Source organism: Lithobates pipiens, unplaced genomic scaffold (genome assembly GCF_037356315.1).
Source record: "Lithobates pipiens isolate NorthernLeopardFrog02 unplaced genomic scaffold, aLitPip1_a1.2 Scaffold_22, whole genome shotgun sequence".
NCBI classification, from domain to species: domain Eukaryota; kingdom Metazoa; phylum Chordata; class Amphibia; order Anura; family Ranidae; genus Lithobates; species Lithobates pipiens.
The window spans coordinates 153,832,242-153,859,377 of record NW_027507784.1 but is presented as its reverse complement, the minus strand read 5'-3'; the positions used below and the strand labels follow the sequence as shown (position 1 = coordinate 153,859,377).

The 27,136-nt window shown below is 42.4% G+C and overlaps 1 protein-coding gene across 1 annotated transcript in view; it reads right to left on the bottom strand.

The window, feature by feature from the left end:
* Positions 1–27,136, bottom strand: part of PLEKHM3 (pleckstrin homology domain containing M3) — a 291,262-nt gene that overhangs the window by 140,518 nt on the left and 123,608 nt on the right. Inside the window, exon 5 of the mRNA XM_077448491.1 lies at positions 20,761–20,954. Coding sequence (XP_077304617.1) covers positions 20,761–20,954 — 194 coding nt within the window. The remainder of the gene's footprint in view (positions 1–20,760; positions 20,955–27,136) is intronic.

Sequence of the window (27,136 nt, the reverse complement as noted above, 5' to 3'; positions counted from 1 at the left end):
CAAATTTTGGTCTCATCACTCCAAATGACTTTGTGCCAGAAGGTTTGAGGCTCGTCTCTGCGCTGTTTGGTGTATTGTAAGTGGAATACTTTGTGGCATTTGCATAGTAATGGCTTTCTTCTGGCGACTGGACCATGAAGCCCATATTTCTTCAAGTGCCTCCTTATTGTGCATCTTGAAACAGCCACACCACATTTTTTCAAAGAGTCCTGTATTTCACCTGAAGTTATTTGTGAGTTTTTCTTTGCATCCCAATCAATTTTCCTGGCAGTTGTGGTTGAAATGTTAGTTGGACTACCTGACCGTGGTGTGGTTTGGTTTCAACAGAACCTTCTCAATGGCACACAAAGCCATTTGACTTTCAACTGTGATTAGCTGTGGTCATTTTGATTAGCTCAGCATGAAAAGAGCTTTCCCTGAGCATTGTAGTCCCTGGTAGTGCAACTGAAGCAAACAAACTATAGGTGGCAAGGCACTGTCAAATAATCTCTCAGATAAAGTTGTGGACAGGCACAAGTCATGAGATGGATACGAAAAAATCAAAATTCAAAGGCTTGATCAATGCCTAGAAGCACAGTGAAGTCTATTATTAAGAAGTGGAAGATATCTGGTATAACAAGATCAAGATGTCCCCCCAAACTGGATGAAAGAACCAGGAGGAAACTGGTCAGGGAGGCGGCCAACTGGCCTATGGCAAGTTGGAAGCAGTTGCAGGAATTTATGACAAAGAGTGGTTATTGTGTGCATGTGACAGCAATATCACAAATTTTCCACAAATGTGGCTTGTATGGAAGGAATGCAATAAAAAAGCCACTCCTCAAGAAAGACCACATGCAGTCACGAGTTTTGCCAAAATGCACCTTGAAGATTCTGAGGCCATATGGAAAAAGGTGTTATGGTCAGATGAGACCAAAATTGGTGTTGAGGCCAAATAATTCAAAATACTGACACAAGAGGATGATCCTTTTAAGAACTCTGTGATTACATTTTTATTTTTTTGACATGTTGGTTTTCTATCTTTCACTTGGATGTTATACGTTGCAAATACAGCTGGATAAAACAAAAACTGTGTCAGTCTTCATTATAGGCTGCAAAGCAACACAAAATGCTGTTTTTTATTTTCCTTGCATGTCCCCCTTGGAAGTGCAGTCACTGTAGATACGAGTGCACTTTGCATTTGTAGTGCAAAGTGAATTTGCCTTTTGTAAATAACCCCCTATGTGACTATTTTAAAGGGGGGTAGTTATTTTCTATATCCACTTTACATGCTGCTTATACGCCATGCCCAGAAAATAGTTTGTTTGGGCCAGCTTAGCCCAAACGAACTAGTTAGAGTGACAGTAAAGGCGAGATTGGCTTTAAGCTTGGCTTATTCCCTCCCCATGTCTCCCTGTGATTTGCAAGAAAATACCTAGTATCCCCCATGTCTCTCGGCAAACGAGATTCCTAGTGTCCCCAGTGTTTCCTATCAGAGAAAATTCCTAGTGTCTCCAGTGTTTCCTAGTGTTCCCAGTGTTTCCTAGCAGAGAAGAGTACTCCCAGTGTATTTTAGTGTCCCTGGCTTCTTGAGAAAATTGCTAGATTCCCCCCAGTACTTTGTTGTGCTCCTGGCCCTTGTGAGAAGATTCCTAGAGTGATCTCAGGACTCCCAGTGTCCCTGACTTTCTCAGAGATTTCTGTACCCTGAGCTTCCTAGTGACCCTATACTTGGATCACCCTTGCTCCTAGTGTTTGCAAGCATCTCCAAGTGTCTTTCAGTGTGATCTCTGTACCTCCAGTATACCCAGGGTTTCCACGCTGTCTCCAATGACCCTGTCTGTTCCTGCTTGCAACCTGTTTCCTAGATGTTTTTTTCTTTTGAACTACAGTGTGCTTATGCCTCTGTTTTCCTTGTGTCTATCTTTGCCAGCTTTCAGCCTTCTTACACCTCTGTGATCCCCTGAGAGTTTCAACCTGCTATTTGTTAGCATCATCTGTTTCCTGCTAGGTGTCCCTGTGCATCTCTACCTGTACCTAGAGATCCCCGTTTGTCTCTTTGCATTTCTATTCGCTTTTAGTTGTCCTGTGTGTCTGTGAGGCTACCTGTTCCCAGTTTCTGTGTGTGCCCATGCACACATGCCAACTTTGGCTATACTCCCTACTGTCCTGTGACCCTTGTTCCTCAGTATTGTCAGCCCTTAGTTCCCTCTAGCTGCCAACTTGGGCGAGTACGAGAGCTGCAACCTGGAATTGTCTGCAGTGCAACCCATTTCCCCCTTCAGAAGTTCTGGAGAAGACTAGGTGGTTCCTTAGACTCTGCCACACACTTTTGCTGTATATGAGAAAATACTGTGCTCACCCAAAATAGTACTAATAGGTATTCTTCCTGTCCTAGACTCCTTGTATAACTCAACTGCACCAGCATTCTCTGGGACCCCTGTGCATCTCCATATTCCTCATACCTATTGTTATGCCAGTTTTACTGTAAGCTTAGCATCTCGCTTCTTTAGTTACTTTTGTACTCCTGTTCCCCTGCGAGTACTGGACCCCAGTGCTGTAAGTGTTTCTTACTAGTATTCTGTGCCCCGCTTGTCTGTAAGAGCAGCACCCCAGTGGTGCACTATAATTCTGCTATTCTTGCATTCTGTGCTTTCCAAGATCCTCATCTCTGTGCTCCCCTGTACCAGGTCAGCTGTAGACTACACTCTCAGAACACACTGCCATCTAGCTCGCAGGCTGCATGGAGGGTCCACAAACCCGACCATACGCGACATCCTTCAATTCATGACATCACAAACACTCTCTGCAGGTCAACATTGATTGACTCATCCCCAGTGAATATTTGGTGAAAACCATATCCACTGCTATATAAATATACACTATAATCTCTATTTGATGAAGCACTGCAAACCTGTTCATATCTTAAAATAAAATGCAGGGTGGGATGTCCACATTTCACAGAGAAATAATTAATGTCCTAAAGTTCAGTTACAGTTCCATTATTTCCATATGGCTCTTTAGCTTTATTACATTTTGGCTAAGTGGTTAAGCAGAACGTGTAAAAAGCATTACTCGTTGGTCTTGCTAGCTGCTAGATCAATATCTCATCATTACTGAAAATATATCATTAGTCCAAGCCCAGAAGATTCATTTAGAGGAGGCGGTATTTGAAAACAGCTCAATTTAAACCAGACCAAGCTACATCTGGGTATCAGTGACTTGATTTAACCATACTTTTGCCAAGTATGATCTGATTTTGTGCACCAGCTATTTGCTTTGAGTTTCTCATTCAAATTCTAGACAGCAATTTTTTTAAGTTCAAATTTTTGTCAGGAAATTTGGATTATTATTATTACTCAAAATCTAAAAAGTAAAGATAGACAAAAATAAGCATGGAGCACCAGCAAATAATTATAATGGAGCCTGATCACCACTGTTCTGCTCCTTCAGAGTTCATTCACTGCAGTGCGGTAATGCATGCTACCATACTATGTTGATGTGCTTAGATGATTTATGGACTCTTCTGTCTGTGTCTATGGATATCAAATTTAGTTTGGTATGACATATTAAAAAAAATAGCATGGGAGAAAAGGATTTAGGCTGGGTTCACACTTACAACTGATGCGGCTGACAGGATCCTCTGTGTCCCTGTTTTCTGTTTCAGGGACGAATCAAGCATGCATTTTCTCCTGAATTCGCACCTGAAGCCAAAAGACGCAAAAGACCGCTTGTGCCATTCACTCCACAGCTGCCCCGGAGATGTGTAAACCGGCTCCACTGAGAGTCGGCCACAATCTCCTGTCATGGGAATTGGATGTGGAGAAATTTGCATAAGTGTGAACCCAGCTTTCAAATGAGAAAAGATAGTTAGAGTGGTTGTAAAGGCTCAAGGTTTTGTAAAAAAACGTTAGTGTGCAGCTCCTCCCTCAGCCCCCCCCCCCCCCCCAATAAACCCGATCTAGATCTAGCAATGTGCATGAGACCCAAGGCTTTCCCAGGTCTCTCTGCTTTTAACGCATACTGTTAGACAGGTTTAATTGGTTGTCTGTGAGCTGGTTGGTAAGTAAGCTTGTTCTTTTTCCCTTGGATTTATTCTTGGCCTTGTTTATATCTTATGTCACCCTCCAATGCTGCTTACTGCGATGGCCAGTTATAGATGGGGCAGTGGGGCTTTTTCTGTAACACTGTGCATCGGTCAGGCAACGCAAGGACACCTTTGAAGCCATTGAGCTACATGCTGGGTGCTCAGTGTGCTCCTGTACCTTTAAGAAGGGGTGGTTCTCCTTCAGTCCACCTGCTCTCCATCTATCCATCAGAATGCATGTGCTTCCACTGTGGAGACACTTATTAGTGTTAAGGGTTTTAGATACCAGGGTGCCGTGGCAAGGCTCTGTGGCTTATGCATGCATTTGCAAATGTGTGCAGACTAAAACCCTGCTTTTAACACATATTGTTAGACAGGTTTAATTGGTTGTCTGTGAGCTGGTCAGTAAGTAATCTTGTATTTTTCCTTTGCCTTATTTATATCTTATGTTGCCCTCCAATGCTGCTTACTTTGATGGCCAGTTATAGATGGGGGTAGTGGTGCCTTTTTTTTGTTGCCTGGGTCTCTCCCTAGTGACTGCCATTGGCTCCCACTGCTGTCAATCACAGCCAGCAAGGCGGGAGCGGGGGCAGGGCTGAGCCACGCTCTCTGTGCCTTATGGATGCAGAGAGCTGGCTCGGGAGAGAGCACGCATGAGTGCCCCTACAGTAATTGGCTGGCTATGGGGGCACTTGGCAAGGGGGGAAGGGCCTAGAGTGCCAGTGGAGGACCCAAGAAGATGAAGATCAGGACTGCTCTGTGCAATACCCCTGCACAGAGCAGGTAAGTATAACATGTCTTATATATAACATTACTTTAAGAAATTTAGGACTTTCAGATTGAATTTCTGTTTGTGTGAAAGGGGCATTTTGTTCATCCAGCTGTTGTGGAGTCAGGCTGGGGAGTTTCACAGAGTCTAGAAATGCTTGTATCTGTAAGGGAGTGGGTTGGGTTTGGTCAGGAGCGTTTTTCAAATTGTATAGCTTGCCATAATATGCGCTAAAGGCATTAGCGATGTCCTGTGGGTTTTGAAGTTTGGAGTTAGAGTCAGGATGATGGATATAAGGAATGCGACGTCTAGTGATAGGACCCTTAATCTGGTGGGAGAGTAGTTTGCCAGATTTATTACCTGCAGCGTAAAATTTCATTTTGTGTCTCCGTTGAATATGGTCATGTTTTTCTAGAAGAAGAGCCCTAAGTTCTAGTCTTAATATAATTAATTCCGATTTGAGTGTTTGGGTGGGTTGGGATTTATTAAGTAGATCAGTATTTTGGATGCGCATGAGAAGTGCGTCCATCTGCTGCCTCCTTCGCCTACTGTCTCTAGCTCCAAGTTGACTGAAAAGTCCCCGCATAAATGCTTTATGTGAGGCCCATAAAATATGGGGATCTGCAACCGAGTCTTTGTTGTGGACAAAGAAGGCCTCCAATTCGTCTTTCAGTGTGTGAGCATAGGGTTCAGATTGTAAAATTCTTGTATTCATTCTCCAAAGATACGCTGGAGAATGCCTGCCATTGTCTTCCAGGGTTATGCTGATGGGAGAATGATCTGACCATGTAGTCAAGTGTATGATAGAGGAGGATACGGTTTGGAGAGTCCAGGGGTCTGTCAAAAAGAGGTCGATGCGGGAATAAGAGTTATGTCCTGGGGAGAAGTATGTATAGTCCCTCTTATCTGCGTGCTGACATCTCCAAATATCCAGAAGTCTTAATTTACTCAACAGAGGATTCAGTGCCAGCCTGCTTCGCCTGGGCTGGAAGGACGAATCAAGATCAGGATCAGGGGTGCTATTAAAGTCTCCACACCATATTGTAGTGCCTTGTTTTTTGTTTCTACTTTTTTGTGTAATTTGCGTAAAAAAAACAAGCTTGATGGGTATTGGGTGCGAAGACATTAAGAAAAGTATAAGGAGCCCCATTGATGATACAAGATAGAATTATGTAACGGCCATCAGGGTCTTTGGTGCACTGAACAAGTTGAAACGCTAGAGAATTTTTGAAAGCAATAAGCACTCCTTTCTTTTTTTTGTTTGCATTAGCTGTGAAGACATTACTGAAGTCTCGATTGGTGCAGGTAGGGGGGTTACTATCTTGGAAATGCGTTTCCTGTGCGCATAGAATTTCACATTTGGTATGCTTGGCCAGTGCCCACAAAGATCTTCTCTTCGCCGGGTGATTTAGCCCCTTTGCATTGATTGTGACAATAGTGATAGGCATGTGGAGTGCAGGAATGTCAAAGAAATGAGAAAGGTATTACCTGCTAAGGCGTACGGCTAGAGGAGACCGGGACTTCAGTGAGCGATGAGATATGGTTCAGCTGTCAGAATGGGTGAGCGTTGAAGGTGGACAACAAGAGGTGCTGGTACCGTGCTGGTGAACTTGTAATAGAGGCAGGGGTAGATCTGGAATGGGAACGTTCAGACAAGTAGGTTGAGGCTCTCGAAGTGCTGTGTAAGGCAGAGAAACAGGAGGGGAAGGAAGAAGTATGGGGAGGAGAAGAGTGTAGGGAAAGAACAAAAACAAAAAAAGGAAAAATACAAAAGGATACAAACGTAGCTCAACGGTCCAAAAAGCAACAATAGCAGTGAGTTGATGTGGTTCGTAAAGCTTTGTGGTAGATGACCGTAAACTGTAATAAATGCTTCGAGTGAGGATCTACCTCAGCGCGTAGAAACACTAAATAGGGGTAATGAGCCTTAAGACCAGGTGTGAGTAGATGGCAACGCCAAACGGCAGTTGTAATGCATGGTCCCAAACCAAATAGCTAGTGGGAGGCATTTTTCTGGCTCCTTGGGGGCAGAGGTTGGGCTGAGAGAGAGCCTGTATTACTTTGGTCCATGGGTGCTGCATCAGGGGGAGCAGGGATGATGTCCCATCTTTGTAGTAGGTGCAAACCCTGTTGCAGAGACGTTACTACGTGCTTTCTCCCTTCACGATGAATGGATAATTTAGCAGGTGCTATCCATTGGTAATGGAGCTGATGGTTACAGAGAGCTTTAGTTATTGTGTTAAGTTGTCTCAGTCTGCTCAGGGTATGCTGTGAGAGGTCAGCATAGATTTGGAGACGAGAGTACAGGTCTGGTAATGATTCCATCCTCCTCATTTTGTGCATAAACTGCTCCTTGATGTGATAGAAGTGCACCCTTAGGATGACATCTCTAGGTACTGCATCCGGTAAGAATGCGGGTTTAGGTAATCTGTGAATGCGATCAATGACAAGCTCAATATTTTTTGCCTCAGGAAGCACCGTTTTGATGAGACCTTTGGCAAAGGCAGGTAGCTCAGTATTTTGGACAGATTCTGGGATCCCTCTGATTTTAAAGTTATTACGTCTGGCCCTGTCCTCTAAATCCGCCATTTTGTCTTTTATCCAAACAATATCCTGAGGTTGTGCCTCCTGAGTGTCAATAACATCATTCACTGTGCCCGTAATGTCACCTATAGTAGCCTCCATTTGTGTGATTCTGTCATCCATTGCTCCTAGTTTGTTGCCAAAACTATGCATAAGGGAGAGCAAGTCAGATTGCAGAGAGCTCCTAAGAGACATGAGCATGTCTTTCAAGGTAGAGTCTATTACAGCCAGTCCAGTGGTAGGAAATGCTGCTATGGCGTCAGGCTGGTGGTGCTGCTGAGGGTAGGCCTGAGGAATCCCACTATTCTGAGCCATGCCCTGGGCCGGCCCCGTGTCATCCAGGCGCATTTTAGCCTTAGCTGGGCTGTGGGCTGTGGGTGTCCCCGGGGGTGAGAAAGAGAGTCCTTCTATGCTTACCAGAGGGTCCGATGTGAGGCGGTAAGCTCCCCCTTCATCCGAACGAGTTGCGGCCTCGGCCTGTGTGAGTTGCGAATCCGCGCCGGCGCCATTTGGGTTCTTCCGCGCGGACGGCTGATACGTATACGCCGTCAGTTTGCGGGGAAGCCGACTGTCCTTCCTCTTAAGCGACATCTCCGGGAGGTAGAGCGGGTGTTCCCTCAGGTTGCCAGAAGCAGAAAGAGCGGTTTGGGATCGCTGAAATGCCACTGTATAAGCCGTCTGGATGAAGAGCAGTCTCCTCACGCAGCCATCTTGGTCACGCGCTGGCCACGCCCCCTCCAAAGACAGGTATTTACACCCACTTCCGGGCATAGACTCCCACGGAAGTCTATGCCTCTTCCTGTCCCTGCACGCTGTCTGCTGGGACACACACGGGTCCAAGAGACAGCGCGGACAATTCCTATTGCTCTGCGCGACTCGCGCATGCGCAGTAGGGAACCAGGAAGTGAAGCCGCATTGCTTCACTTCCCGATTTCCTCACCTAGAATGGTGACGGCAGCAGCCGAGAGCCGAGCAATCGATCGGCCTCGGCATCGCTGGACCCCGGGACAGGTGAGTGTCCATTTATTAAAAGTCAGCAGCTGCAGTATTTGTAGCTGCTGGCTTTTAATATTTTTTTCCCCAGTGCAATCCCCCTTTAATAAGATAAATTTATTAAATGACAGAATTGTGCCTGGAGGCACAATATGTCTCTTTACAAATTTAAGCAGACTTCTAGCCAGCTTCCAAAATATCACAGGTCTTCTCCTCCGCATTAAGGATCTAATGCTCATTTAGTCTAGGGGCATATAATAGACAGTAACCTTATTTCTTAGTCCACATACTCAATGCTGGTAATGGTATTTACAGCCAGTTCAACAAACCCACCCCTGGCCACGTGACTACTCCCTTGTAGATGCTATCACATGCAATGCAGAGCTGGTTGCCCCCACTGGTCCCATTGTATGCAATGACTTCAAGGGAACACTCACATTCACAGAGGGAGGAACGAAATTAGCCCGCTTTCAAGGTAACAAGGAATAAGAAAAAGCATTCCTATGTATTACATTCCCTTAAATCCTTGGGGCCAGTTCATACCAGGTATCGCACAGGAACATGTTGTGCGATTTGAGCCTATTAATTTAAATAGCCTGCACTACTTTAAAAAAAGCACACCGCAAGAAGTGCCGTGTGATCTGGTGCATTTATGACCTGTGTTTGGAGGAGTCGTTAACATTGACACCCGCTTCATATTGCTACTGCAGTACATTTTTAATGTAATGCGGGTTTACCGCACCATATTCTGGTGTGAACAGCCACTAAAAGTCATAATAAATCAGAGTACTAACTTACTTTAGATCATCCTTTTACACCACATTACAATGAGAATTATGCATATAGGACAGCAAAATAATTGCCCCAAACACCTTGTAGAAGAGTTCATATAGCTCAGTCATGGGATATCTCTCAAGACAGATCTGAAGGAGGAGATATGTGATGTTTCTGGTCACAGGACTATCCCTTAGAAAATAGAAAGACTTTCCCACTGCCAGTGCCTATTGTTGATGTTGCACTCATGTATTAAAAAAATATATGTGATAAAAGACTAGCGGCGAGGCTCTCTGAAGGAGCTGCTGCACAATATATAAACCCAAGCCCAAGCTTGTTTAATGTATCTCAGATAGAGCAGTTAGCAGGGAGAAGAGGAATCTATCAATCATCTCTGCTAGATTTGCCCCGCTTGATGACATGGCTGGACCTGTGTATCTGCTTGCTCAAGCTGCCCCTAAGTCTGATGCAGATGGTCACATGGAGAGGTGTTTAAAGGAATACAGGAAGTGGATGAAATCCACTGGAGGAGCATGCACAATGGAAGTGGCAATGGTACAGACAGAGAATTAGCTACTATCTTGTTGACACTAAGGACAGGGAACTGAGGAGAAATGGCAGGATCAACCAGGTATTTTAACATTTAGAGGGCATGCATCATTCTAAACTTCCCTACCTATTTTTAAAAATATTTATACTTAAAATTTTTGACTTTAATGCCACTTTACTATGCAGATGGGGAGAACCCATAAGTCATTTTTCGGAACCTGACTAGATTTCAGTTTAAATACTTGTAAGTATAAATATACGCAACACTCTAAATAATGAAATAATCTCATATTTCAAATAAGGATTAAGTGAATATAGACAATCAATACTATAGACAAAACTGAAGTCACTAGGTATTACACTGCATACATAGTGCCAAAAAATAGTCCTTTAAAGCATAAACAAATAGTAAAATTCATATGAAAACAAAGATAATCAACTGTATGGGAAGCTCCACCTTGGTGTTCTTGCCTCCACCAAATATACAGAGTGCAAACTCACCAGAACCAATTGCTGTCTAACATATAGAGCAGCAAAACTCAATCATTACTCTCTGGTCCTTCTTCACAATGGGTGCACTGAATATAAATATTCCTCCAATATTCTCCAAAATTGTACATGGACATCAATGGGAAATCTCACTCGCATCCATCTGAACAGTGAATCACCAATGCCAGAGAGGAAAAGGCTTATAGTGTAGTATTTCTTTTTAACAAAAGATAAAACCAACCTTGCGCTGACACACAATCTCAAACTCAATCACAATTACAAACTGTTTACCCTTCCTATGGCATTCAAGTGACTTCAAGTGAAAATAAGCAGAATTAAGCTGGCCATAGATTAATTGAAATTCAAATGGTTCAGCGGGCCAAATTTCGATCCATGTGTGGTCATGCCTGTTCGACTGTAGTTGACCGTTGGATCAACTTTTGCTGAAAGATCTTATTAGGAAATTTTTCTTGACCAGCCAGCTGCAACCAGAGTCCGAGAGTCCCACTGTCTGAATACAATGTGCCAGTGGAGTGGATTCCTCTATCCACCTCACTCGTGGATGGAGGAATCCGTTTGTGTTCTTTTATTCAGCCTGCTGGCTAAACGAAAAAAATCGAATGAACCATCTAGGGCTAGCTTTAGTGGCCATTTTAAAATAAAGCCTAGAAACAAAGGGCGTTAAACACATTGCTTAACAAACCTATAGCCACAACACATGATTGGAAGTACAGTATGTGTTTAAAACAAAACAAAAAAAGAAACATAAATTTGGGGTTATTTACTAATACGGTGTAAAAAATAATCATAGCATTGCATCCTGTCAGTATGTTTGCCATTCATTATTGAGGAACCTGTGTCAAATAATATACAGATCTAATGGCCGAAGTTACACATGAACCCTAAAAAATGTGAACACGATTTTAAACAAAAAGACCATTATAAAAACATTATAAACACTGACAAATATCCATCCTGTTGATTAAAACAGAGTGGTAAATATTTGATAACCTTTAAAGAACACATATCATTCAACCACGTTAAGCTGTCATAGATTACATTTCGTTCTCTTCGGGAACAACACCTTTTAAGCAATAACCTTAACACATTACCCCAAGAGGAGCCAGTGCTTTGGGAGCTAGTCTGCCCTGCCTAATAAACTGTAGTGCCCAGAGTTTACTTGTTGAAATACCAGTGATTAAAACCGTTTACAGCACATTTCCCCAATATACCTATCTAAGAAGATATTGTAAATACTTGTTCCATTATATAGATTCCTGGGTTTTTAACGAAGAGATCCTAGGCCATCTGGAATGTTTCAGAGTGAGAACTACTGAAGACAGTAAAGCTTTTAGACTTTTGAGAATTCACTAAGTCCCAGTTGAATAACATGCCTAAAATAGTTGTTGCTAAGTTTACTTCAATATGCCTTAAGTGGAATGGTTAATAGCACCATTCTGTGGCGGAGGTATCACCTTTGCCAGCATAGTCGGAGCTATATATAAGCAGTGGCGCTGGCAGCAAAAAGATACAGAGGAACAAATGTATTAAGTCCCATCAATTTGCCAGATGTCAACAGTATTTGTCTGGAGTCTTATGTGTTTGAACCTGTAAAATATCCTTACGATTTATGTATAATAGGGCAATGCTTATTTTTTCAGTCTGTATTTGGGATAAAAGTTAATTTGTGGTATATTTCAAAGTATTTGGTATTAAGATTTAGTTTAAAATAAATGTTTAATATAGTAGTAACATGGTAGATAAGAAAAAGTTGAGGTTCCCCTCATTGCAAGTTTGCAACAATCTGTTATTAATTTTCTAACCTTCCCTATGACAGCAGGGCCCTGCCATTACTGTGGGTGTATTTTTATGTGAGCTACAAGGCCACTGTTAGAAATCATGGGGCCCTGTACAGCCTACCTGATGGGACACTCTTCAACCATGCCCTTGACCACACCCGGGCCCCGTCCTTGACCCCGGCTTGAAATGAAATGCAGGTTTGGTGCCGTTTAGATATGCGTGCAGTGCCAGTGCATGCATTTGCAATTAATAAGCACGAAGGAGTGGGGGCAATTTCTTTTAAATTGTATTTTATCACAAATAAATTACAGTTTGATCAGATGCTTGTTTAATCTGATAATGGCTTCTTTACATGAGACCAAAACCGGAAGTAATAAAATTCTCGTCGTTTCCGGTTTCTGATGTCACACAGTGGGAGGAACAATAGCCATCCCTCTCACTGTGTCCCAGTAATCGGATGCTACTGGTCACATCTTAAAAGCAGTAAAGGTGGTGATGGGATTCCCTTCCACTGCCTGTAAAAGTAATCCAGTGGCTTCTTAGCCTCTAGGATTACTTTGAATTTGCGCAGCATTGCTGAGGCTATAACAATGATATCTTGATCATTACGGTAGTGATGACCAGGATATCACCCTTCCAATCCAACGATGTACTGGTATGTCGCTGGACAGGAAGCGGTTAAAGGGGATTGATTTGGGGGGCAGTAAAAATGCAGCTACGCTGCACGTGTACTGCTCCCCCACATGAAGTGTAGCATCTCACCATTTCCTATGAACATAAGCATTATGATAATCACACTGGCAGCACAGTAAGCAGGTGCTCTATCATGGCTCTGTCACATTGCTTTTGGGTGTTGACTTTGTTAACTTATGGCTGTATGTAACAGACTGTAACACAGCACAGCCATAACAAAGTCAGCATCCAAAAGCAATGTGAACTAGAGCCATGACAGAGCCATGATAGAGCCCCTGCTTATTCTTCTGCCTGTGTGAGAATTGTAATGCTGATAACCTGCTGTGCTGTGAGATACATAATAGGACACAGTGAGGATTCTATGCTCTATTTCCCACTAAATGTGTCCAGTGCAGCCACGCTCTTCCCTGTCAGCCACCAAAACTTCTTCACATCTCGCGAGGACTGCAGCCAGGAGCTGAACAGAGAATTACAGTATCACTCCGCCAGTCGGGTCTAACAGAATAGTGGGACATCATGATGCAAATGTACCCTGAAAATAAAGAAATAGCCGCTGCGCTCCCCTCATGGGCACCTGTGTTGACCTGATGGGGCCCAGGAAAATGATATACCCCCCTCCATAAGCAAGAAGGAGTGGGGGAGGAGTTTAGAATTTTTTTTTCTAAAATGCAGTAGCGAACTATAATGATGCCCGGGCCCCGCTGTGTAGCTGATGGGGGACGGGAGGGGGGTGAGGACATGAATGTAAAGGGGGGTGAGGACAGGAACGTAAGGGAGGGGGGGTGAGGACAGGAATAGAGACTGATATAAAGGGGGGCAGTGGACAGGAATCTGAAGGAGGAGGTGTAATACAAAGGGGAGGGGGGTGACGACAGGGATGTGAATGGGTTGATTTGAAGAGGGGGATGAGGACAGCAATGTAAAGGAGTAGGAGGCTTATATAAAGGGGGCAGAGGACAGTAATGTGAATGGGAACTGATAATATTGGGGGGAGTGTTGTGAAGGGGGTTGAAGAAGATACTGCTGTGAAGTGGGGGCATAATGTATAGGGATGATGTTGATGTGACTGGACCTCCGTGAATTTTAATTCAATACCTCTGGTCTAAATGGTATAGTATAGCTTATAAAACATAAAGCCACTATAGAGATCAGGAAAATTGAGTTCACTGCATGGTGACACATAGGCAAACACAGTTAACTGCAGCTGTATGTGCACTTTAATTACCATGATTGTGATTATCCTGTTTTGTTGAAGACAAAATCTTCTCCAGATCACTTTTTACAAGTTTTTTTTTCTTTTTATTTTACCTGCTTCCATTAGGTAGATATTGGAATAGATAATTCTGGTGCACTAGCTGATGCCTTTCAAAATAAGTGCCAACTCCAAGTGCAATAAACCCAACAATAACATGTCATATTTAACCACTTTCAGACCGGACCATTTTGCTTGCTTAAGACCAGACCACTTTTTGCAATTCGGCACTGCGCCGCTTTAACTGACAATTGCGCAGTCATGCGACGTGGCTTCCACACAAATTTGACATCCTTTTTTTCCCACAAATAGAGTTTTCTTTTGGTGGTATTTGATCACCTCTGCGGTTTTTATTTTTTGCGCTATAAACAAAAATAGAGCGACAATTTTGAAAAAAAACGCATAATTTTTTACTTTTTGTTATAATAAATATCCCCCAAAAATATATAAAAAAACATTTTTTTCCCTCAGTTTAGGCCGATACGTATTCTTCTACATATTTTTGTAAAAAAAATTTTTATTAATAATTTTTTTTTTTTACTAGTAATGGCAGCGATCAGCGATTTTTATTGTGACTGACATTGTGCCGGACACATCGGACATTTTTGACACATTTTTGGGACCATTGTCATTTATACAGCAATCAATGCTATACAAACGCATTGATTCCTGTGTAAATGACACTAGCAGTGAAGGGGTTAACCAGGGGGTGGCAGTGTAGGGGTTAAGTGTTTCTAGGAGCGTGTTACTAACTGTGGGGGGCTGGGCTTTGTGCTAGTGAACACTGATCTCTGCTCCAATCACATGGAGCAGAGATCAGCATCACTTGTTGCTAGGCAGAACGGGGAGATGCTGTTTACAACTGCATCTCCCCATTCAGCTGCCCCGTGAGACGATCGCGGGTATCCCCGTGGCGATCGAGTCTGCGGGACCCACAACCGGACTCACGGGGTCCCGACCGGCACGCCAGCGCACCGCCGGTGGCGCACACGTGATGGCAGGGCAGCATTTAAAAATGGACGTACCTGTACGCCAATATGCCTGCCCGTGCCATTCTGCCGATGTACATTGGAGTGCGCTGATCGGAAACTGGTTAAAGACAGCCATCAATCTATAATATGTTGTTAAGCTCTGTGCAGACATCTAGGCGAGGTAATGACCCAATTACAGGAAGATTCTGTTATAAGGAACAAGGAATTACATTTTTGTCGACATTACCAGAAAACCATGGCAGGTTGACCAAAGAAAAAACATGACTTTAACGTACAAAACGGCTTGTATAGCCCTTATTGTATAATTTGTGCAATTATTTTTAAGATACTGTGGTCTCCCTTTGAGCAATAAAAAAAAATCTTATTGAATGAGAGACAGCCTAGAACTCTATATGAGGCTATGAAATGACTAAGCAGTTAACTCTAGGCTGTGAATGCTGCTTCTGATTCACAAAATGTTGTGTTGGGCATGCTAAGCAAAAACACAAGTGACTTTTGCAATGAATAAAGTGCAAAGATGGACATTAAATTTTTTTTTTTAAAGTGCTAGAAAACTTCTTCTCAATCATGTTAGTTCCCAAACTCCATGTGAATGTTTGCTTGAGCTGATTGTAGCAGTGATACCTCACATGTGTGGTTTGAACACCGGTTTCAGGGCGCATTTATTATTTTTTTTCTTATTCATTTTACCTTTTATTTTTACACTGTTCTTTTATAAAGAAAAAATGGTGTCACTTGTGTAAACATCCCTTGTAATAGAAAAAAAGCAAGACAGGACCTCTTAAATATGAGATCTGGAGTTAAAAAGACCTCAGATCTCATATTTACACTAAACTGCAATAAAAAATAAATAAAAATAATAATATATTATTAAAATAAAATTTAACTTTAAGAGCTATGGGTGGAAGTGGTGTTTTGACATCGCTTCAGCCCTGCAATGGTATGGAGATGGGTGGAGACCATCTTCCCCTAACCCATCTCCATATCAAGCCAGGAAGAGGACCCGATCTCCTCCGCCACTACCGATGGCTCCAGTAAGCGGCAGTGGGCAACGGAAAGCGGCAGGAGGGGGGCGAAGTGGGGGGGAAGTGATCTTGCTTCAAATCTGCCACAGAGATCACTTTTATCTTAAAGCGTACCGCTCACTGAAGAAGAGGATACTGGGGTTATGGTAGCTGGTTGCTGGCATAACAATGATAACCCTCTTCAAAGTGCCGACGTATATCGGCGCGAGCCGGTCCGGAAGTGGTTAAACATTTTTTTTTTATTATCAAATGCAATTTATATGCAAAGTATATATACAATTCTGCAGTATCCCTCATGAATCCTTTACCCCAAACACATTCAAATGAAAGTAGGGAAAATGTTAATAGTGTCTTTTACAAATATAGGAGCCTTCTAAAGCTGCATAGAACTTTCCTAATAAGGATGAGAGCAGAAAAATAACAATAGTAAATGCAGGAGTGTCCCAATATCATTAATCAAGTTGCCTTTTAGCTCCCAGACAGCAGTATTAACAGAAGGTTGGTCTTTGTTTATACGATTGTCAGAGGACTTCCATTGGTCATGCTTGCTGGCTATTTATTAAATGTCATTCAGACACACAGAAGTGTGGACTGCAGATTTGGTTCGCTTAATTTTTTTCCCTCTACTGAAGGATGTTAAAAACTAAATTTAGTTTCACCTTAAGATTCAGATTTGAGGCTGGCATCACATCACATGGGAAAATAAATCTTAGCTTAGTCATACTTAATTGAAAATTAAACAAGTACTGTAGAGTAAGATGTAGTTTTGTTTGTTGCTGCATTTGTAAGCTTAAATGTAAGTGTAGGCAAATATAAAAGATTTTTCAAAGTATTTTCTGGTGGAAATTATGATAGTTTATGATTAATTCACACTTGCAATCCCCCCTTTTGATAAAGAATTTATGCCTCTTTATGAATGTGTTAGTTTTTAATGCATCTAATGTAATGTTATAACGATATAAAGCTATTCAGGATTTGTTTTGTTTTTTATATATAGAGATGTGGTTCTTGATTTACTGCATTTTTTTTGTTCTAGCCTTGTCAATTGGGAATGCAATAGGATCCAAACCAAGGCTTGGCTTCTCTGCTTCCTATATCTGAGTGATGGTCCAGCGTGGTCTCCGTGCCCCAGATGACATCAGGTAGGACGAAACATGTAGGGAGGAGCCAGCTGTGACATCACTACATTAATATCTGAATCATTCGGGAAGTGATCTTTTATGTATCTGCAGAATTTTCCTTGTGACAAGTGCTTTTAATCTGGAGATAAAGTTTTTACTTGGAATAAATTGAGTTACACAGAGATACACAGAGATACATTACGAGGGGTCTCTCTTTTTATCTCTAACATACTGTTTGTGGAGGAATGGTTACCAGGGTATTCTCTGTTATTGCCTAGGATGATACACTACCATTGAGAATCAGAGGATATCGTTATCTTACATACGTAAATTGACCTATCTGTAGTGGATGGTCAGTTTTGTCTGGTAAGCCTTGTATTTGATCACTGGGTGGAGGTCTGGACACAGCACAGCTTGATTGATGAAATTTATGTTGCATTTGTGATCTTTCGCTGCATACACATCTGGATTGGATCACTTTGATTAAAGTGGGCTTTTTTTTCTTCTTTTTTCTTTATTTCTTTATGTGATCTTGTGTTAGGTGGTCATTCTTTTTAAATGATAGAGCTTTATTAGGTCTACATTTTTATTTTATTTATGTACTTATATCACATGGTCTGTTGCAGCTGTTTTGATTTTGTTAGCGTAGCACTCATTCTCACTATACACATTTTTTTTAAATATAAAAGATCTGTCATTACCTGTCATTTATTAATTAAAGACACTTTAAATTAATTTTTAAGTAGTGCAGCAACCTGTCTTCATAGTATCCTCCTGTAATCTCCTTTGCATTAGCATTCAGACTGGGAGAGGTAAGGGTAGCACTGTAAGCAAACAAGGATTTACTGCATTGCAAAGTGTTGCAATTTAAACAAATGAAGCTAGCTGGATGAAGATGGCTTGATCATTAAAGCGGGAGTAAACACAGTTTCAAAAAACACTTACATTCCCGGCATGCCGGAAATGCTAACTTTCACATTGGTTGTGCTCTCAATAGGGGTGCAACGGATCAAAAAACTCACAGATCGGACCATTTTCCATCTGTTCCTCGGATCAGAGTCACAGATCGGACCATTTTTCGGATCAGCAAATAATAATTGAATTTGCAAAAACCTGTGAAAATTCCACCACCATATAGTCCCCACTGTAATATTCTCAATCTCCTCCACTGTAATATTGGCTGAGTATGGCTGGGTACGGCTGACCATGGCTGAGTACTGCAGAGTATGGCTGGGTATTGCAGAGTATGGCTGGGTATTGCAGAGTATGGCAGAGTATTGTCTGGGTATGGCAGAGTATTGCAGAGTATTGGCAGGGTATTGCTGGGTATGGCAGAGTATTGGCAGGGTATGGCAGAGTATTGGCAGGGTATGGCAGAGTATTGGCAGGGTATTGCTCGGTATTTCAGAGTATTGGCAGGGTATTGCAGAGTATGGCAGGGTATTGCAGAGTTTTGGCAGGGTATTGCAGAGTATTGGCAGGGTATTGCAGAGTATTGGCAGGGTATTGCAGAGTATTGGCAGGGTATTGCTGGGTATTGGCAGGGTATTGCTGGGTATTGGCAGGGTATGGAGGGATGGCTGCTTCCATCCGATTTCTCCCCTCCACTGTACAGATTAGTACAGAGAGAGGAACTGGCGTCATGACATGACGCCGGTTTGTTTACAAGTGATCGCTCCGTTGGAGCGATCGCATTGTAAACGCCTGGGTGTATAAAGATGGCTGCCGCTTCGGAGCTAGGCCGAAGCCACAGCCTTTCCTAAGGCCAAGACCGTGGAGCGCTCCGCGGACCACGGCATGTGCCGATACGAGCGAGGTGACCGGTTCGGATCAAGGATCGGCGACGATCCGTTGCAGCCCTAGCTCTCAACCAAACTTTCAAACCATCCAATGGCTGGTGTCATAACTGACACATGTGCAGCATTATGGCAGTTGAAGAATTATTAGAGGCCAATATGGCAGCCTCCTTGAATGAAAACGATAGAGGGGTTTAATTCCACTTTAAGTCACTGTTGTTTCACTACCCAGTCATATTACTGTTCAAATTGTATCACTTTTTTTGCAGTGCAGAAAAGTAAATGGTCAGGACAAGACATTTCAAATGTGCAAGGAAGGGTAGCTCTACACTGACAGCCCTCAGTAATGTCACACATACCAGTGTGACAGGAAGGGCCGTTTTGAATGCAAATAAGGGTCGCTAACACAGTAAGGGTCCTTTCTCAGGGGCAGTCCGATCGGGTCCACCTGCCAGTTTTTCGGGCGGACCTGATCGGACGCCCTTTTATTTTGGATGAACAGACAGGCGGTTAGTTTTCATCCGATCTCCCCATAGAGGAGAGCGGGACTCTGACAGGTCCATCTCTGCACAGTGAGTGGGGATCAGTGGAGCGATCGCATACTGAGTCCAAATCAGCATTTCAGCACCAATGATCAAGTGAAGTAGGCTGTTCTAGGATGGCTCAGGCAAAGTTTTCCAGGCAAACGCTGGGATAAATGTATACACATAAATATAGCAGGGGAGTATGTCGAAAAATAAATGCAGTTTCCACACCTTGAAATGTGTTCTTTTATTATATAAACTCAAAAGTCCTGGTTTGACTTGAACGCCCCTTTGTAAATTATGCTTTCCCTTTAATACTTCCTACGCTTCCTATACTTCCTGATTTAGAAGCACTCAACAAGGCTAGGTGGAACTCATCTTTTGGCGTTCTTTCTTAAAAACTGTGAGCATAATTCAGCTGGCATGTACTATAAGGGTGTTAAAGTAGTTTTAGAGGCTAAGAAAGAAAAAAAAAAACCTTTCATGTTCAGTTCCCTCCCTCCAAATACTTACCTGAGCCTAACCTCGATCCAGCATTCGATCCAGATTCAGCAGCAAAAGCCATTGGCTAGTGCTGGTGTCAATCCTATGAGAATGGAGCAGGGGTGGGGTGGAGCAGCTTGCTATGGGGATACTTGGAAGGGAGGAGGAGCCAAGAGCACCAGCGAGAGACCCCAAAATAGGGAGTTTGGGGCTGCTCTGTGAAAAACCACTGCACAGAGCAGGTAAGTATAAAATGTTTATTCCTAAAAAAGAAACAATCTTTACAATCACTTTATATATCATTTATAAAGAATTTGTGCTTTTTTTTCATGCATAGAAAAACAGATGCAAATACTCTCTCGCTATTCTGTTCAGCCACTGGGAACGAAAGATGAGTCCTGTGTATGCTATGAGTTTCAGCTTATATGAAGCTATGGACTCCTCTCCATAGGACACTATAACAGAGGGTCTATAGCACACACTTGGATAACTCGTATGCGTCTCCACACTCATATGTAATGAGTACTTCCTTCGACTCTCAATGCTCAAAAGAGCAGTAGAACAAAGGAAGGACGAGTACTGTCTATACTGCTCTGGATCAGAGAAGAATAAAGAAAACCAGTTGCTTTGCCATTAATAGACAGACAAACAACATGTTTGTTTTAAGCCTTCTAATGCATTGGGCCTGCTGCTTGTTGAAATTTGTCCTGTATGGTAAAAAAAGTCAGCATTGTGTTTGTTCCTTGCATGCAGACTGTTACTTACAGCAATTCACTCCTCTTATTTTCAATTAAGTGGCTTTTAGCAATTATAATGTGCTCCAGTTTTGGTGACAGGTCATTGTTGAAACCCACCTTCTACGTAGGTCTTCGGCCACCACTGCTCGGCAACTAAAAAGATAAGCCCGGAGTGACTTCAACTGCTGTCTCAAACGCACAACTTGAGTCAATGCATCAACATGCCTGTAGAGTAGTGGGTTCTCCTGCTGCACGTCAATCAATGGCTCTTCATAGACATATTCCAAGAACTCTTTTGCTTGCTTGGATACCTGGAAAAAGACGTAAGAGGAGATTTTTTTGAGTCGCTCAACAAGCTTTAGAAGTTCCGACTTAATGCTGCATGCTTTTTCCTAGTTATTGACTTAGAAAATGTTGACGCTAAACAAAGCCAGGTAACCAGCATTTTCAAAAGGTGATAAGCATTGGTAGCCTGCATAATTCCCTCAGCACAAACTTAATTTAAGCAGGCCAAACAAGGAGGGAATATTATCTGGTTACTGAAATTTGAGCTCTGGGTGGCTCTGTCAGCATTCTCCTGCCTGAGATCTTTGATCTGAAAATCTAAGGAGCCAGGTGGAAAACTGTTGGCTGAACAGCTGTCAGAATACAACAGCTGCCATTGAAGATTCCGCCATCTATGCTGTTTATCGTGGATGGGGGAATCGGTAAATTTCTCCAAGACAAATCTTATAGCGTATGACCAACTTTATTTTAAATTCTCTGTTACCCCCCGCAGACAGATCCCAGGCAGAATGACAAGGTCACTGGGAATGCATTTGCTAAAATATGTGCCGTGTAAAGCTGGCCATACACCAAAAGATTATGGGCAGATTTTCTATGGTTAGATGGAAAAAGTGCAACAGATTTCTCCATGTATGCTAAACTGTGTGGATGGAGGAATCTCCCACTGGGCCAAGCTTCAGTATCTTGCTAGTCGGCCCCGCTGGCTCTCAACCTAAACAATGCATGCACTCAATCAAAATGTTCAGGTATTGTGAGAGCCAGTGGGGCCGACTAGCAAGATATGGAAGCTTGGGCCAGTGGGAGATTCTTCCATCCACACAGTTCAGCGTAGATGGAGGAATCTGTTTCACTTTTTCCATCTGACCATAGAAAATCTGCAGATAATCTATAGGTGTATGGCCAGTCTAAGTTTCTCTGTCACTGCAATCACTAGTCATGTTCACAATTCAGGGTTGAATCTAATTGGTGAGACCAGCCATATTTTTATATAAAGCTTTTTGTATGTTATAGACAGCAAGAAGCCTGTACAGGGTGTGCATTACAAACAGGGTCCCCCACATCAGTGCATTACTTATAAAATAGAGTGGGGGTGGTGCATTAAAGCGGTACCTGGATGAAAGACTGGAGTATAGAGCAGATGCTGTTCTAATTAAAGCACATGTTTCAAACACAAAGCCCATGGGCTGAATTCAGCCCACCATGCCATTCCATGTGGCCCTTGCACCTCTGCTGTAGCACCCCTCTCATGCAGTCGGAGGACAGACCTCCTCTACTAGATCCTGCACTTCTCCATGCAACTTCAGAGAGGCTCATCTTTGCCACCCTGTCTTGGCAGTTGACAGCAAAGAGGCAGACAGAAGTCCTCCTACAGATCCTGAGCAGCCGCAGAACCCCCTTGTCTCAGCATTCAGTAGACTCCGGCAGCTGACTCCAGCCCTCTTATGTTCTCCTCCAGAATCTGCACTTTCTGCTTCCCAACTCTGCCCCTAGCTACTCCCCTGCAGCAGCACAAGGTAAAGAGGGTGCACTGGGATTTAAGGGGAAATGGGGGACTTATGGGGGACATTTGATGTCTTACAGATACAACTGGCACTTTGAGGGCAGACATAATGTTGATGCAGCCTTACAATAAAAATGAGTTTGACACCCCTGCATTAAAGCATCTCAAGGTTTCATTTTTATATTTTTGTCTTAAACAGTAATGAAAGTTTACTATAAGCATAAATTAAACAAAAACTGTGAACAATATTATTCATATTAATTATACTTCCATAAAATGCCTTCACTACACTAATGCTGGTCAGTATTTCGTTTTCACAGTTGTTTGAGGAGGGTGGGGACAAGAACAAAGAATACCTTCTTTGTGCTTTCAAAACCAGAACTGTAAATCTGCCCAAATCACTAAGCTGCATTCCTAAAGATGAGCTTTACCTTTCAGGGAAAGTAGCTATACCTGTCATTGGAGACTTAATAAAGTCTGACAAAAAGGTTTGATGATGCAGATCCTAATTTAATGCAGTGTTACCAGCATCCTCAGGATCAGGAGCATAGTGGACTAGAAGAGGAGTTAGAAATCTGTAGCTGTTTATCAAATGCACTACGGAGCGCTAAAATTAGCGATAAAAGTAGAAAAGGACCTGAAGAAGTCAGTACACGTGTGGGCATAGAGCAGACTCTACTGAGGACTTCCATATCACACACCATATATCAGCCTTGCTGCCCATTTCGATTCAGGGTAAAACTAGTACTGAAAAACAAGCATAAAGCGGAGGCACACTGGCACTTGTGCATTACCATAGCACTTTTTATTCGCTAAAAACAATGCCGATATGAGGAAGAGGGCGTTGACCTTGAAATGTGGAAGGAGAAGAAGGAGGAGAAAGAGAAGAAGGAGAAGAAGGAGGAGAAGGAGGAGAAGGAGGAGAAGGAGGAGAAGGAGGAGAAGAAGGAGGAGAAGGAGAAGAAGGAGGAGAAGGAGGAGAAGGAGGAGAAGGAGGAGAAAGAGGAGGAGAAGGAGAAGAAGGAGGAGAAGGAGGAGAAGGAGAAGAAGGAGGAGAAAGAGAAGAAGGAGGAGAAAGAGAAGAAGGAGAAGAAGGAGGAGAAGAAGGAGAAGAAGGAGAAGAAGGAGGAGAAGGAGGAGAAGGAGGAGAAAGAGGAGGAGAAGGAGGAGAAGGAGAAGAAGGAGGAGAAAGAGAAGAAGGAGAAGAAGGAGGAGAAGGAGGAGAAGAAGGAGAAGAAGGAGGAGAAAGAGGAGGAGAAGGAGAAGAAGGAGGAGAAGGAGGAGAAGGAGAAGAAGGAGGAGAAAGAGAAGAAGGAGAAGAAGGAGGAGAAGGAGGAGGAGAAGAAGGAGAAGAAGGAGGAGAAGGAGGAGAAGGAGGAGAAAGAGGAGAAAGAGGAGAAAGAGGAGGAGAAGGAGAAGGAGGAGGAGGAGAAGGAGGAGGAGAAGGAGGAGGAGGAGAAGGAGGAGGAGAAGGAGGAGGAGAAGAAGGAGAAGGAGGAGAAGAAGGAGAAGGAGGAGGAGAAGGAGAAGAAGGAGGAGGAGAAGGAGGAGGAGAAGAAGGAGGAGGAGAAGAAGGAGAAGGAGGAGAAGGAGGAGAAGGAGAAGAAGGAGAAGAAGGAGATATCTGACAAAGAACAGATTATGTGTTATACAGTAGGATGATAACGTCAGTTTCATACTGATCAGATTAGTTGCAGATGTATACACTACTGGTTGCAATGACTGTCACCTATACAATAATTTATCTTTAAGACAGTAGAAAAAGTAAAATGAATGGCTGGCCACCTGACTCTATAAAGTCTCTGCCCCCTATGAATAAATGAAATAAAGTTAGGCTTTCCTTCTCTCGTGAAGCAGACCCCTTATGACAAAGTAACACAAGCTTTTATGAAACACAATTGTATTCATCAGATCCTAAATGTATTATATTTTAAAGGAAGATATACAATATACACCAGACAGGCTAACTATGTTAAATTAATTACCAGAATTCACTGAACCTTTTTTTCTTTGCCATTATGTATTCACTCAAATGGAGTAGGAAAAAAAAAAAGATGAAATAGCTCCTGCTAATGTATTCCATTCTTAAGCAGGAGGAAATTTTGTTCATGACACTTGAGACTAGATTGATGGAAAATGATATATTGAGCAATGCCATTAGGCTTCCAGGCCCTTAAGTCCATGTTTACACTGAGACAGAGCTAAATTGTGCCATTTCAGGAAGGCAAATTGTGGCAGAAAGGATTTTTTTTTTTAGATTTTAAATGTCATCTTCTGCAGACATATTGTACCAATGTAAGTTCAGCTTAATCAGAAATAACCCTTAACCACGACAGCAAAGTGCATTGTAGAACAAATAAGGCTTGGAACAGAAAATAAATATTAATTTTTCAGAAATTTAAAATTAAAGGTATTTGTACTGACATTTTCTTTTCTTAAGACTGCATTAGAGAGATTTCACCAGAAAGTATTTATAGAATAAAAGTAAATAGAATTACAAAATGGTGCAGCATATTGATGAGATGCTTATTCGATGAGAAGAAATAACCTGTGTATTCTATATTGAGTATGGCACACGTCTCCTTTCTCTTCACTGTGCTGTAGATTCTACACTAATCTTTATACGTTGTACTATATATTGTATCCACTCTGTACACTGTGTTGTACAATAAAATGTATAGCCCACAACACTTAATTCTGTACATTATAGTGTACACTGCACCGCAGAATGTTCTATACTGCACAACACTCTAGAGCTGCAACTAACGATTAATTTGTCTGTCGACTAATCTATCGATTATTTTTTCGATTAGTCAATGACTATCCGATTATTATTATTATTATTTTTTTTGTTTATGAATCTAGTGTTTTGTTTTTTTGATTAGCTAATTAATGCTTTGGATAACCTTGAGAGTATTGTATTGCAGAGTATTGTATTGCAGAGGCTGGCAGAGTATTGTATTGCATTGGCTGGCAGAGTATTGTATTGCAGAGTATTGTATTGCATTGGCTGGCAAAATATTGTATTGCAGAGGCTGGCAGAGTATTGTATTGCATTGGCTGGCAGAGTATTGTATTGTATTGCAGAGTATTGTATTGTATTGCAGAGTATTGGGCTGGCGCCGGTTTGTTGTTTACAAGTGATCGCTCCGTTGGAGCGAACACATTGTAAACGCCTGGGTGTAGAAAGATGGTTCGGAGCTAGGCCGAAGCCATGGCCTCTTCTAAGGCCGAGACTGCGGAGCGCTCCGCGGATCGCGGCATGTGCCGATCCGAGCGGGGTGACCCATTCGGATCACGGATCGGTGACGATCCGTTGCACCCCTAGGGACGGCGGCACGGGGGGAGAGAGGGGGACGGCAGCATGGAGGACAGCGGTAGATACTAAGCACTGTGACGCATCGACGCCCTGCACGCACATCGACGTATTTTTGTAGTCGACGTAATAGATTACGTTGACTTGTCGTGGCAGCTCTACAACACTCTACCCTGTGTGTGTGTGTGTGTGTGTGTGTGTGTGTGTGTGTGTGTGTGTGTGTGTGTGTGTGTGTGTGTGTGTGTATATATATATATATATATATATATATATTAGGGCTGTTACTGATTAAAATTTTTGTGTTCAATTAATCTTTTTTTTTTTTCAATTGATTAATCTACTAATTTCGATTAATTATAACGCACATACAGATCCAACTACTTTTAGCTGATCTTGCGTTGCAACTCTGCATTAGTCAGTGGTAAATGTGGTATACACTATATACAATCACCTGACACTAGTTAGTTTCCACAATCCATGACTTAACTTCACAGTTCACACAAATACGTTTTAGATTCAAACTGTAGCACTGACGTAATTTTTTTTAATTAAACTTTTAAATATTAAACTATTTTATTGAAAAACGTAGAAAATTCGTTTAACTTTAATTATAAAACGTATCTAGTATATTGACGGTCAGTCCCTTTATAGTAGGCAAGTAGGCGTCACTTTAGCCAGTCACGCAGACATACCAGAGTGTTTACATTTTGTTTTTACAACAATGTTAAAAAACTGAGGTTATCAAATTTGCCTACACTTAGGTCACTGAATGATCTCAGTTAACCACATCCATATTTACCATCACTGTCCAGGCTGCCCGGTGACGCCACAGACATCGACGTCACCGGACTCCTCCCCCCTTCCCTTTGTTAGCAGACGGAGGCACTTAGGGAAGGGGGGAGGAGTCCGGTGATGTCGATGTCCATGACGTCACTGGATCTCTGACTAAACTCCCTGAAGACCCGGAAGCCGGCGGAGAGGTGAGTACCGATCAAAAGAATTTTGATCGATCAAAAAAATTAATTGAGGAATTAATCTTTAATCTTCATATGTACACTAGCCCAGGGCTTGACAAATTTGCTTGGAATCTAGGAGCCAGCTTAAAAAGTTAGGAGCCAGGTCGGTAACGGCGATCCGGACCTGTCCCTGGCCTGACATGGAGACGAGTGAGGGAAAGATAGCGCCGCAGCCCCCCCCCCCCCTTTTTTTTCCTTAATTAAAATAATATTTTTTTTTTATAGTTTTTACAAAATATATATATATATATATATATATATATATATATATATATATATATATATATATATATATAATTAAATTAATAATATATATATATAATATAATGAGAAGCCATTTACCAGCCACCACACTCACCGTGTCACACTTCCTTC